Genomic DNA, 13,349 nt, shown 5'->3' with positions numbered 1-13,349 from the left:
AATTGTATTGTAACTGTACTGTTTGCCCTAACGCTGTAAAGCACTGCGCAATCTGTTGGCACTATATAAATCCTGTATATAGTAATATGAATCACAATTTGGCTGCAGAAGTGGAAATACAATTTAAAGCCAACACATAATTGTGTCAAACAGGTAACAACCATTTTTCATAGAGAGGTCAACAGAGGCAGCCCCATGCTTTTCTCACAACAGAGTCACTTTAGGGCCAGTGTTAACAGGATTTTATTAATCTCAGGGCTACTTTTCTTCCTATACAAGTTGATGAAAATGTAAATGCAGGTTAACACTCAATGAATTCTGAATGATCCCAAAAGCACCTAAAACTGATATCAAGAAGACACCGAATTTGCTGATCAAAGTTCATCGACAAAGGCCTGATGGGTGCCCAGAGCATCTGATTATTGGTTACTTTTGAGGTGTAGTAGGGTTAAAAGTGTTACATTGAAAGTTAATAAGATCACAATATTGCTTATTCCTATTAAACTCCATTTTTTTATATTTATTCTGTACTTTGAGATATCGTGTGTGGGTCACATACAAAATATACTACTGAAGGTAGAGGATACTGGCACTTCAAAATCAAACCCTTCCGAGTTCAGCCCCACCGCCATTCACCGCCACTTGTTTTTACTGTTGTAAGAACATTAAACATTTAAATAATTGTGACTTGACTACATTTACCCACCACAAACCCGAGCATAATAGATGTTATAAAAGGTGTCAGAGATGGTATCTAAGAAAAATTTATTTTTTTTTAAGCATTAAATATAGCCCTGTATATTTTTTCTGTGCACCTTCTAAGAAGCAGCAACATAAATTCCTGCATCATATGAGCTACTTCATTCCATCATGATGCAACATTCAAATTGATTATCAGCTTCTGATAGACTTATTCAGATTTTCAAATTTCATTTCATTTTACTCTCCAAAGTAGGGAAGCAATACAACTTATCTTATTTTAAACAACGCCATGAACAGGCAGAGACTCATAGGCCAGCCATACACAGTGAATTTCTTTCCTGCAACCATGGGTTGGAAATTCACACAGTTCCCCCATCAACACAGACAGTGCTGACAGGGGAATCAGCAATTGTCTTCTCCTGATGGGGAGGCAGGGGAAGCCGCCCCCGCCAGGAAAAGACAGTGATTATCACTAGCAGCTATAGGAATAGCTCGATCGATCAACTTGGTACCTTCAGCCTGCCCATTAACGGTTCAAATCTCCTGCTGAACCGGCCAAGATTGAAGGCTAGGTTCAGACCTTTGCGTCTTGGGAATGCACGCTCTTTAGCAGACACGCGGAGATGCCATTGATTGTTAATAGCACTCTTGTGCATCTGCAAATGCATGTGTTTTTAAGTCAGCCAAAACAGTGCAATGCATTTTTGGATTCAGGGACTTCTTTTCTGCATTTCTCACGCATAGGGTACCCCCTTGAAATGAATGGGCTGCCTACACGCAACGTACAATAATGTGCCCACACCCGTTCGCATCTGTAGGAGTGAACCAAGCCTTAAGAACTGTGAATATAATTCACTCACCCACCTGAGGCCCCAGTCGTTACTAATAAAGATAATCCACTTCCTGTCCAGACAATATGTTTGTATTGCCATTATACCAGTACAGTTTGCAGCCTAGATCTCCAGTTTTTTCCCCAAGGATCATTGCACCTCCATAGAAGGTAATGGCGTCTGTACTCCTAAGTTCATGTTCAAGTAGGGCCAAAGTTAGTAAAGGGGCAAAGTTAGGAGTAAAGTGACTTGCATAAGGACCAGATAGAAAGCTGGACAAAGCCTCCAAACATCGACTAGACCTAAAGGAGCCACATAGCCTAAGCAGGAGTAAGGCCTCTTGCAAACTGTAGCTTGAAAATGCTCAATACAGGGTTTATTTTTTTTTTTTTACTGAGCTAAAATGCAAGCCCATTGTTTACAGGCATGTAAACAAATGCTGAGTGTTCTTCAATAAAAAAAAATCTGCATCCAGCCTGCCTGTATGCGCAAATATGCACAAATGCCACACTTCCTTCATTAAAATAAAGCTAGAAGAATGTGTAATCATATTTGCAAATACGTACAAATGATATACAGCCCAGCCTCACATTTTTTCTGCCAGGAATTTCTAATCTCATACATCAGCACTGTGCAAGATGCCTTAGTGTTTTTATGCGTCCAGTAATGAAGAGGACCTGGGGGAGAGGTGGGACACAGGTTTCCATTTTAAAGTGTTCTAGAGTTATACCTTTTTAATAAAATCCTGATCCTACATTTTATTTTCCCATGCCCAATATACAGTGGATAAAGCTTTAAAACAGGCCAAGTGGTTCTGACAGGGGTGAGCCATTACTTTCTAAATAAATTTCATGCGATTTCATCTCTGTAGTTAAATGATCAAGACACTAGTCCAACGTAAGTCCGTAACAGTCTAAAAAGCTTACCATCCAATTACTTATTTTGATGGCCTACCTCTATTAGGTATTTAGGGGGGGAAATTTGGTTTCTTGTAAAATAAAAAGTCTTTGGCAGGGCTTACAGTGACTCTCAGTAGCTGGACAATGAGTCTTCCAATTTTTGATGTTCATCTTATGAAGATGACATTATACTGAATTACAGTGGAGGGTTTTATGAGAGATCAAGCCTTCGCTCAAGAACAAAAATAATACACTGGTGACTTATGTGGGGTTTTTCTGAGGGTCATGAAAAGTTTGTATTATGGTCTACACAACCTACACAATTGGGTTGATTTACTAAAATTAGAGAGCGCAAAATCTGGTGCAGCTCTGCATAGAAACCAATCAGCTTCCAGTTTTTTTTGTCAACGTTTAATTGAACAAGCTGAAGTTAGAAGCCGATTGGCTCCCATGCACAGCTGCACTGGATCCCTCCAGTTTTATTAAATCAACCCCAATGTTTTTTTAGATCATTCTGAGGTGGTGCTTGTTTTTATGTTAGACTTCGCACTAATGGCTGTCACTTACACCCTTGTGAATTCTAAGTCATTTAGTGTGGGATCAGATTGAGCGATACGGTGATCTATTTGCTCTGCAAAAATATTTAGTGCACAATGGTCATCTAGGTCTAATTAAATAATTTTACAGAATTTGGTGGTTTATAAGCATTTACAGATACCGCACATACATATAACTTGATGACGACCAAAAAACATAACTTAGTCGTGGAGGAACATGTATGACAATATTCTGGCCATCAAGCCAGTGTCCACACAACTGATATTGTGTAGATTTAAAGTGGTTGTAAACCTCAGACATGAAATACGAGCAAATCATTTCACTCTATAGTGTGTACATGTCTCAATTAAGAGAACTAAGTGACATTTCTGTTTGCTACTTCATTCCTCTGCTATCAGCATGAGTCACTTTTGACAAGTTTTCCTGACACCAAGAGATAAATGGTGACAGGGGAGGGACCTCAAGCTGATTGACAGACTCAGCTCTGTTCCCGTGTGCTGTGTGGAGGCGGGTGTGTCTCTTCCATCCAATCAGCTCCCAGAGCTCTCCTAACTGAGCTCTGCAAAGCTCTCGGCCCACTTTTTCTGAATTCTCACACAAGCTTATAAGTTCTGGACTTTGAATGGATGTAGAGAAGAAAAGACTGCAGATAGACAGGTACAACTTATGTAGGAGGATTTGTTTCATCTCCGTGTATCACCTGAGGCCAGTTACTTCTCTGCATATATGTGAGGGTTTACAACCACTTTAAATCACTGTAAAAAATAACTTCTTCCTTTGCCTTTTATGAAGTTTTGTTTCAGCCTTTATCTAAGACACATCTATAGGAAAAAATAGAGACACCTTGATTTTTTTTTTTTTTTTTTTACAGTAAACATATATTTGTTTTGTATATGTATACACATATTGACAGTAGTTTGAAAGCCCCCTTCTCACCAGCATGCTGGTGGAATTGTTTGAGAAATTCTCATCGATTCCAATGCACAACATAGCAGAGGATAGGGGTGGATCTCGTCTTGGCTTGCAGTCAAGGCTGGTTGGTAAAGTACTGTTGTCCATGGGTAATGCAAGACAGGATGACACCCTTTTGAAGAAATTATACAAAAGTGCTTCAGCAACTGTTCCATTTGTGGAATGCAAATACTGTACAGGTAACAGGCAGTCCAGGACTGGTCAAATATCACTCTCAACCTGTTTGTGTATGCTACAGTCCCTATGTTCCATCTGTTCACAGTCCATGTTGACTTCACTTGTGTCCATACTGCAGTCTGAGATACTGTCTGACTGGTCCATTTGTTCAAATCTTGTGGCCAGCTGAGCATCACCACATCCCTCTGCAGAGATTAATAAATGTCCTTCTGAAGGAAGCATGTCATCCCCTCCAGAACAGAGAACTGAATCTTTGGCCTGTCGGATGCAATTCAGCCACTGCTGTTTGTTGAAAGTGTCATTTGCTTGAAGAGAATGAGACTGTGGATGAGAGCCATTCTTGTAGCTTACGCGGAAAAAGTTCTTTACTGGAAATACAAACATAATGGGAACAAGGTAAGCACACAGTTCTAGCCATAGAATATATTTCAGATATGTAAAGATATGAAAATAGAAGACTATAATCTAGTTTTTTAACTACTGAAGATGGGTTGGCAACATTTTCCTACCCTGTAGGCTACATTAGGAGCAACTATTATTGAAGTCATCTCTGTCCTTATGTCAGGTGGACAATGCATACTGCATCTCATATAATACCAGTTTATCTGCCTTTCTAAAGATTTTCCAACAGCAGTTGATTAGTCCCCAAACATCACCCATTCCTACTGCCTGGGTAGATCTAGCTGTTTAAACCAGGCTGAACATACATGGGTCTCCAAATTCACAAATGACTAAATACAAAAGCTGAATGTATAATCCTAACATGGCTTCCTGACATTCCAAAAAAGGCTAGACTGCTTTTGTTCATAGTTATTCAGGCATGATGAATATTTTTGGGTTAAAACCGAGGATTTGTTCAACAAAAGGTTGGTGCCTCAGGTTATGTACAACTTCTGAAGCCTCAATGCCTGCAAGTTATAGAAAAGAAGGGGTTCTTTACCAGATTGTGAAAAAAAGGTCTTGAAATGTATTTTGACCCTAGATGAGCAGAGATCTCAAAACAATGAGAAGTAGGTTATATCTGCCTGTCCTCTGTCCACACGGCTTAGCAACTGTTGGCTTGTAGTTCTCAATGTACTACCATGGCGCTGTGGTAGTTTGTGGAGTGTTCCTGTCAGTATCGGCTTACCTGTACGGGATGTATGGGTAAGCCCATACACTGACAGTGTGCAGGAGACCTGCATGGCACTAGTAATCTGATGATCACTATGCTATCCATGAACCTCCAACAAAAAATAATAAATGCACATTTTTTTACCTGCAAAAAAAATGTACATATATATAACAAGTTCACTTTAAAAAAAAAAAAAAAAAAAAAAAAAAAAAAATATATATATATATATATATATATATATATATATATATATTTATTTATATATATATATATATATATATATATATATATATATATATATATATATATATATATATATATATATATATATATATATATATATATATATATATATATATATATTTTTTTTTTTTTTTTTTAAAGTGAACTTGTCCTTTAAGTTCCTTCTCACCATAACCTGTATAGTTATACTGTCTTTTTAGGTTCCAAGCCCTACTACATAGAAGCCATGGTTTGCATACACTGCACTGATGCTGACCAAAAAGCTTGAAATGGCTGTATGGTTATGCTGTCTTGTTAGGTACTATGTGAGCAATTTTACCAGTTCATTATTTCACGTTTTTTTCCCATGAACCACTCCTGTAGATGGTCTTTACTGTTTTTATTTCTACTATAATTAGGCATGTGTATTCGTATATCCATAAAGGTACAACACATTCTAACATTACATAGCTTAATCTAGATTTAAAGGCATATAACCCTATCACACTTACTTCTTTCATTGTTACTGAAAGCACCACGTAGAGACCCTGCAACACGAACTTCACCATCCTGTAAATCCTCCAGTAAGAGATCCTTTATAGGAATTGGCTGGCGGTAGATTTGATAATAAAGTTTTTCATTCTGTGTAATGGCTCTGGTAATAACAAGAACTTCTTGAAATAAGAACACGTGGAATTTCTAGAAGACAAAAAAATAACTAGGGTAAGTTAAAGACAGACAGAAACAATCAATCAGTAACAGTCTTTAAGATATACAGCTCAAGTAAAGAGAATTGAAATGAACACGTCGCTTTGCCCTGCAAGCCCTTGGAGAGCCATTATAATTCCTATACCTCAATATCACACTCTAAATACAAAATAAGATTTAATTTCCCAGGTTTTTCCAGGTTCTTACTAAGCATACAAATACAGACATGGGGTATGGTAATAGCTTCATTTTCTCCCAGTTTGACACAACTTTGCCTTACACCAGTAGGTGACTAAAGAATTTATTAAAAGGATAACATACGGTGAAAGGGGATACAAACTAATTTTATTCTAAATCCAACATCACTCCACAACTCAAGGACAAATTATATTAAAGAATTTAAGAAAAGAAGTGAAACATCACTAGTGGGGAAATCCAATACCTCAGAAAACCCCCAAGCTTCCTCTTTCAGAAGTACGTTAAGTCTGACATGTGCCATCAAACATTGGGAGCAGTAATACATGGAACACTTTTCTTGTCAATAATTATGTTATAGGCACAAATAACAAGACAATGTAGGGGGGGGGGGGCAGATCAGGAGTAACAAAGCCAGTGATCAAAGTGATTTTCTTCTGTCTGATGTCAAACCATGCTGTTGTTGAAATGTCATTTCGGAGGGTTGGGTGTGGGGGTTTAAGATGCTTGATGTGTGTGATGTTGATAGAAGAAAGGTTTTACTTTACATGACCTGGTTTAATGCTGTGACATAAAAGAGTTGTGCATTTAACACGAAGCACATGACCTTTAGCTGTCATTAACATTTACAAAATGCAGCCAATTAAAAGTGAAACTGCCATCACATTTTTTTACATAAGAAGCAACTATATATATATATTAGTGGACAGTCATATGATACAGGCAATTTATACTAGGACTGTAGCAAAGGTAATGCGAAAGTGGGCATAACCATATGTTGGTAGGTTAACTCTTCCTCTATAGTAACTCCTCTTCTTTTTCATTGCAGGTAAATAATAGATTCCAAGCAGAAGCAACGTGCTGTCACAGTGAGTTTTTGACGAGGAAAGGTGCAGGCTGTCCGACATCCACAGAAGGCTACAGAAAGTTTACGGAGATGCCACCATTGACAAGAGCAATGTGCACAGATGGACAAAAAAGTTTAAAGAAAGGGTAGGGGAATCCAGCATTGAAGACAACCCACACAGTGGGAGGCCATCAACTGTGACCATGAATTGTCAGCAAGTTTAACTCAAGGATGACGCGTTGTTTCTGCTTGGAATTCATTATTTACCTGTAATTAAAAAGAAGAAGAAAATTACTATAGAAAAGAGTTATTCAACCAACATGTGAAATTTGAACAACCTGCGTAGGCTAATAAAATAGTTATGTCCACTTTTGCATTACTTTCGTTATAGCGCACGTATATATTTAAGCAATACACCAACCTCTTAGACTACGTTGATGTGTTTGGTATTTATTTCCAAGTACTGTCCACTATAGTTGCAACCCTTCCAGATATTGGACAAAACTTTACTAAAAGGTATGCAAGACACAGAACTACTAATCACCTGAGCGCTATCTAATAACATTGTAACACACAGGATCCAATTACAGATTGGCCTTCATTAGTGAGACTGAACTAAACTGCTTAAAACGTATTTATCACAACCATTTGTACTTTTTTTGTGCTAATATTTTTAAATAGGTTGTAAGACTGAGGGGGAAACCAAATAACATTGCTACAATATGTATTGAAAAGATCAAAGCACCATTATTAATGGCATACTCACCGCCCCTCTGTTGTTCTTCAGCTCTCCATGACAGCTCAGTGCTCGGGAATTATCAATCAGCGGATCCTTCTGACACTCGTCAAGATAAATCAGCCTTTCCTTGTAATAGTGACATTCCGACTCCCCCGTCTTTACATTAATTTCAGCAACGATACCCTGAACTATATTAATCTGTCAAAGAGCAAGAAAATCATAATTTAAACCTACTCTGATTCTGTACATTGAATATTTAAGAAGAATGAATGAAGGATGATAGTGACATCTCTACGTGAAATTTCCATTAAGACCAAACCAAAAATAGCAGAGAACCAAACAGAAGTTATTGCATAATTTAAAGGCCTTTTTCATTTTCCTTCTACTGAATTTAACTTTCTACAGTAATCAAATATTCTGACAACAGAAGGTTGTCAAAAAAAAACCTCTTTAAGGACTATGCTGAATTTTCTTGAGCAAACGCCATACATCCACTGAGGACATTATTAGAAAAGGCTCTTTCGAAATGTAAATACACCAGAAGTGTTTAATAAACTCCTGTCCAACTAGAAAATAACACCATATTTATCAAACAGGTCAAGCAAAGGACCGTTTGTTTTACTTTACGATGGATCAGATACCCATGAAAGGTACAGGATGTCTGTGAACAAGTGTGCACGTCTGTAGAACATCTAAATCAGGAGTCTCCAAACTTTCTAAGCAAGGGGCTGGCTTACTATCCTTTAGGATTTAGGGGGGCCGGACTGTGGCCATTGGGAGTAGAAAATGCCCCAGCATCAGTGCCCCATCACTGGTTTCAATGGGAGGAATAGTGCCCCATTAATTGTGTAAGTAGGGGGAATGAATACAGGTGTGTAAGCGCTTCCACCTTCTCACATCCAAGTAGGGGGAATAGTGCCCCATCACTGGTGTCAGTTGGTGGAATAGTGCCCCAAGGGCCAGATAAAGGCAAGCAAAGGTCCACATCTGGCCCCCGGGCCGCAGTTTGGAGACCACTGATCTAAATCATATATAAAGAAATACTTTTATTTATGCAATGCAGGTGATCATTTAAAATCATTGCATGGGTGTGTACCCATACAATACATGCCAACATTGCAAGAGATAAAATGCCAGGAGTATGAAGGTTGTCTTTTATGTAAGAGTGTAATAAAGCAGAAGAACACTTTGCCAACATATATTTCACAGTTTGTAGCAAACTATTTTCTGCTCTGCAGATATAACAAAAATACTATGCCTATGGATAAGTTAATTGTTATAAAATGTAAGTTTCTGCAGGAAGGATAAGAATAGTGTAAAGTAGTGGTGGTCAACTTTCTTGATATGAGGGGCCTCAAGTGTTGGCCCCTGACATCACCAAAGGGCCGCACATAAAATTCAGTGAATATTCAATATCAGAGACACAACAGGATATAGTCAAAAACTATAGGCATGATACAGGAGATGGTCAGAGACTGCTGACATGATACAAGAGATGATCAGAGACTACAGACATAATAGAAGAGATGGTCAGAAACTGTGAACATGCTATAGTTGTTGGAGACTGTGGACGTGCTGCAGGAAACAGTCATAGACTAGAGATATTTTACACGAGGCTGCCACAAATCACTACCATAACAGGGCAATAGAGAAACACAGATTAGTGTCTGCAGGGACCCTGAGGGCCACACAAAGAGTACGAAAAGGGTCGCTGTTTGGTCACCAGGGGTGTAAAGCTTCTAAATCAATGTAGCAAGCCAGCCACATGACTGTCTCCCTTAGCGATTTTTTTCTGTGTCACAAAGATAGTTAGGAGAAGACGCTTTTATTAAAACTCCAGTAAGTTTTGTTAGAAATCAATTCCACTAATGTAAAGCTGTTTTTTTCAGCTGGCAGAAAAATTTGTCTTGCGCTGGCCATACAATAGAAAAAGTTTGATAGAAAACTTTCATTTCTGGTCCTTTCGTTTGATTTTCGAATCATGAGAAAATTCTAAAGAGCAGGAAAAATGTTATCAAAAGGAACAAATTACTAACAGTAAATGTCTTTTTTGTTTGAAAAATTATATTAATTCCAAAATTGAATGTTCAAAGCAAATGAAATTTTGAAGTACTCCTTAACAACATTTGCCAAGTCATCGAATGCATTGATAAAAGTTTTCGTACAAATGTTCCTACCAACGTCTAATGTATAGCCAGCTTTAGCGCATAACAAAGGACAGAATGGTAAATAAATATATTTAAAGATTTACTTTTCCCTAAAATGTGTGTGTGTGTATATATATCACACATACACATAGTATATATACACCAATCAGCTATACCTTTATGACCATTGACAGGTTAGGTGAATAACATTGATTTTCTCATAAAATGGCATCTGAAAGTCGATGGGATATATTAAGCAGCAAGAAAACATGATGCATTTTCATGAAGTTTATGTGTTGAAAGGGCATCGCAGTTTGTTGCGTTTGGGGCCACGTAGCTGCAGACCACTCAGGGTGCCCATACTGACCCGTGTCCACAGCCAAAAGCACCTACAACGGACATGAGATCATTAGAGTTGGACCACAGAGCGATGGAAGAAAATGGCCTGGACTGATGAATCATGTTTTCTTCTACATCATATGGATGGCTGGGTGCATGTGCCATGGGAAGAGATGGCACCAGGATGCATTATGGGAAGAAGGCAAGCCAGAGAAGGCAGTATGATTCTTTGAGCAATGTTCTGCTGGGAAACCTTGGGTCCTGCCATTCATGTGGATTTTACTTGACACACACCACCTACCTAAACCCTGTTGGTGACCAAGTACACCCCTTTATGGAATTGGTATTTCCTGATGGTAGTGGCCTCTTTTAGCAAGATAATGCACTGTGCCGCACTGAAAACATTTGCCCCCCACCCCAAAAAAAAAATACCACCGGCCGCCACGGCAGACAGGATGTAAGGGTAAATCTGCACCAGGGAAACATACAATATTAAAAAGCTGACAGAGGTTCTAGCATTCCCCTACTTAACGCAATAAAAAAAGTTCTACTTACAGCTTCCTCCAGGTGTTGCTGGTCAGGGTGGTCATTTGGGGTATGCCTGAGAATTTCTTTCAGTAACAAGTGGTATTTCACAAGTCGACTCCTGGGAATGTCCAAAAAATTCCATAAGTCTAATTTTCGACTAAAAGGTGACTCTAAGCAGCGCTGCAGGAAGTCATGTACTCTGTGGTCTTGTTTCTTGTAGTCCAGAAGGGCTTTTGCTGCCACCTGGTTACTGCAATAGCTGTCATAGGAGTTTAAATTGGGCAGCTGTGGGGAAAGATAAAATCCAGTTATATGGCATCATAAAACATAGTTTCAACAATGTTTATTTTGCAGCAAGTTAGAAACAAAAATTGCTTCAGCATAGGTAATCCCTTTACAGAAAAAAACAAACTGCTGTTTACAATGTTCAGCAGCTCAAGCTGAAATTACACACACAAGAGTCCAGTGAGCCAGTACCATCTTCTACTGCACTTTAGCTACTTACAGACTTTAAACTAGGTGCTGTAAATACAGTTCTAAGAGAAACAGCTACGCTTTAGAAAACCCATTGCTCTATGTATGACACCAGTGTAACCAGTGTATACTGAATTAATTCATTTTTGTAGAACAAAGATTTCGTATAAATAGTAAAGGAAAAAAAAAAGTCTATTTTTTAAAGGGTATATACTAGGTCCCATGTAATTCACTAGGAGGTGAACTGTCGGTATTACAAATATTAACATAATATTCTATTGTTATATTGTTTTGTTGTATGCTAGCCAACAGTCTCCTTCACAGATTTCAGATGCCCTGCCATGGTGCCTGAGTTAGGAATACTAATGCAACAGCCTAACTGCCAATAAGAAAACTAGCTATTGTTTTGTCATGCACTGACAAGGGATAAGACACTGCCACTAATGTCCGGCATTCACTGAGAGATCCATGAACTCATTTGACATGACAAATGTCCAGTTTAATCAAAAAGTATGTCTTAGTTGGATTAGGTTTCATCATTTAGCCACCTGGTGGGACTGGTGTTTTTCACTGCACCATAATAGGGGTCTGTTTATGTTGATGACAGAAAGACAGATAGCAATCTTTGACAATCAGTCTGACTACCTTTACCTGCATGCCCTGAACTTTTTCTACTATCTACTTCAGGATGAATGCTGCATATGGTGATCTTCCACCTTATTTGTGCTGCGATAATGGATCAATTATCTAAAGTTGCTTCAGATGCTGTAGAGCGAACGCCTTGCATATGAGAGAAGAGCTTAAAACAAGCAGAATTAGTACGCACTAATTCTAATGCAAGCATTTAAGCTTTAGGAGGCATTTTGTTTCTAAATGATCTTCTATTAAAAATGGTGAAAGCTGAACTCCTGGAGCCAAATAGCTAAATTCACAGTTGAAATAGACCTACACTCTATTACCAAAAGTATTGGGATGCCTGCCTTTAAACGCGCATGAACTTTAATCCGTAGAGGTCAATATTGAGTTGGCCCACCCTTTGCAGTTATAACAGCTTCAACTCTTCTGGGAAGGCTGTCCACAAGGTTTAGGAGTGTGTCTATGGGAATGTTTGACCATCCTTCCAGAAGCGCATTTGTGAGGTCAGGCACTGATGTGGACGAGAAGGCCTGGCTCGCAGTCTCCGCTCTAATTCATCCCAAAGGTGTTCTATCGGGTTGAGGTCAGGACTTAAGTTAAGTTCCTCCACCCCAAACTAGCTCATCCATGTCTTTATAAACCTTGCTTTGTGCACTGTCCAAATCATTTGGTGGAGGGGGATTATAGTGTGGGGTTGTTTTTCAGGGGTTTTGGCTTGGCCCCTTAGTTCCAGTGAAGGGAACTCTTAAGGCGTCAGCATACCAAGACATTTTGGTCAATTTCATGCTCCCCACTTTGTGGGAACAGTTTGGGGATGGCCCCTTCCTGTTCCAACATGACTGTGCACCAGTGCACAATGCAAGTATGGCCAGCTTTAGAAGTAAGGAAAACTTGTGTCACCTCCCTGCCTGCAGCCTGACTGCACAATAACGAAGCAGTATCAAACTGTTCATTTACTGCATGTTTCCAGCTGCCACGTGTGCATGCTGCAAAGTATGATTGGCCCCAAGTGCTGACACTCCCTCACCCAGTGCGAGTACCACTGTATAAAGAATGACAGATACTGATATCATTACAGATTCCGATACTTTTGCTAGCTGAATATAACACAAAAATTAAGCAAAACAGTATCCTGCTGTGGGCCCCCCAGGGCTCTTGCCATTTATGCTCAGCATACTTGCACATTATGGCACACATTATTGAACCATCACCTCTTAAAGTAGTTGTAAACCCTCACATATACTCAGTGGAGTGGTTAGCCT

The 13,349-nt window shown here is 38.9% G+C and overlaps 1 protein-coding gene across 7 annotated transcripts in view; it reads right to left on the bottom strand.

Moving 5' to 3' along the window:
- Positions 1–748: 748 nt before the first annotated feature.
- The window catches only part of ARHGEF3 (Rho guanine nucleotide exchange factor 3), a 492,515-nt gene continuing 479,914 nt past the window's right edge, over positions 749–13,349 (bottom strand). For all 7 annotated transcript variants that reach the window (XM_073592253.1, XM_073592255.1, XM_073592259.1 and 4 more), the window contains 4 exons: positions 11,005–11,262; positions 7,991–8,161; positions 5,987–6,173; positions 749–4,506 (listed from right to left, as the gene is read on the bottom strand). In XM_073592253.1, coding sequence (XP_073448354.1) covers positions 4,163–4,506; positions 5,987–6,173; positions 7,991–8,161; positions 11,005–11,262 — 960 coding nt within the window. In that variant the 3' untranslated portion in view covers positions 749–4,162. The remainder of the gene's footprint in view (positions 4,507–5,986; positions 6,174–7,990; positions 8,162–11,004; positions 11,263–13,349) is intronic.

Source organism: Aquarana catesbeiana, linkage group LG07, assembly GCF_042186555.1.
Source record: "Aquarana catesbeiana isolate 2022-GZ linkage group LG07, ASM4218655v1, whole genome shotgun sequence".
NCBI classification, from domain to species: domain Eukaryota; kingdom Metazoa; phylum Chordata; class Amphibia; order Anura; family Ranidae; genus Aquarana; species Aquarana catesbeiana.
This window is presented reverse-complemented; position numbering and strand designations above follow the sequence as displayed.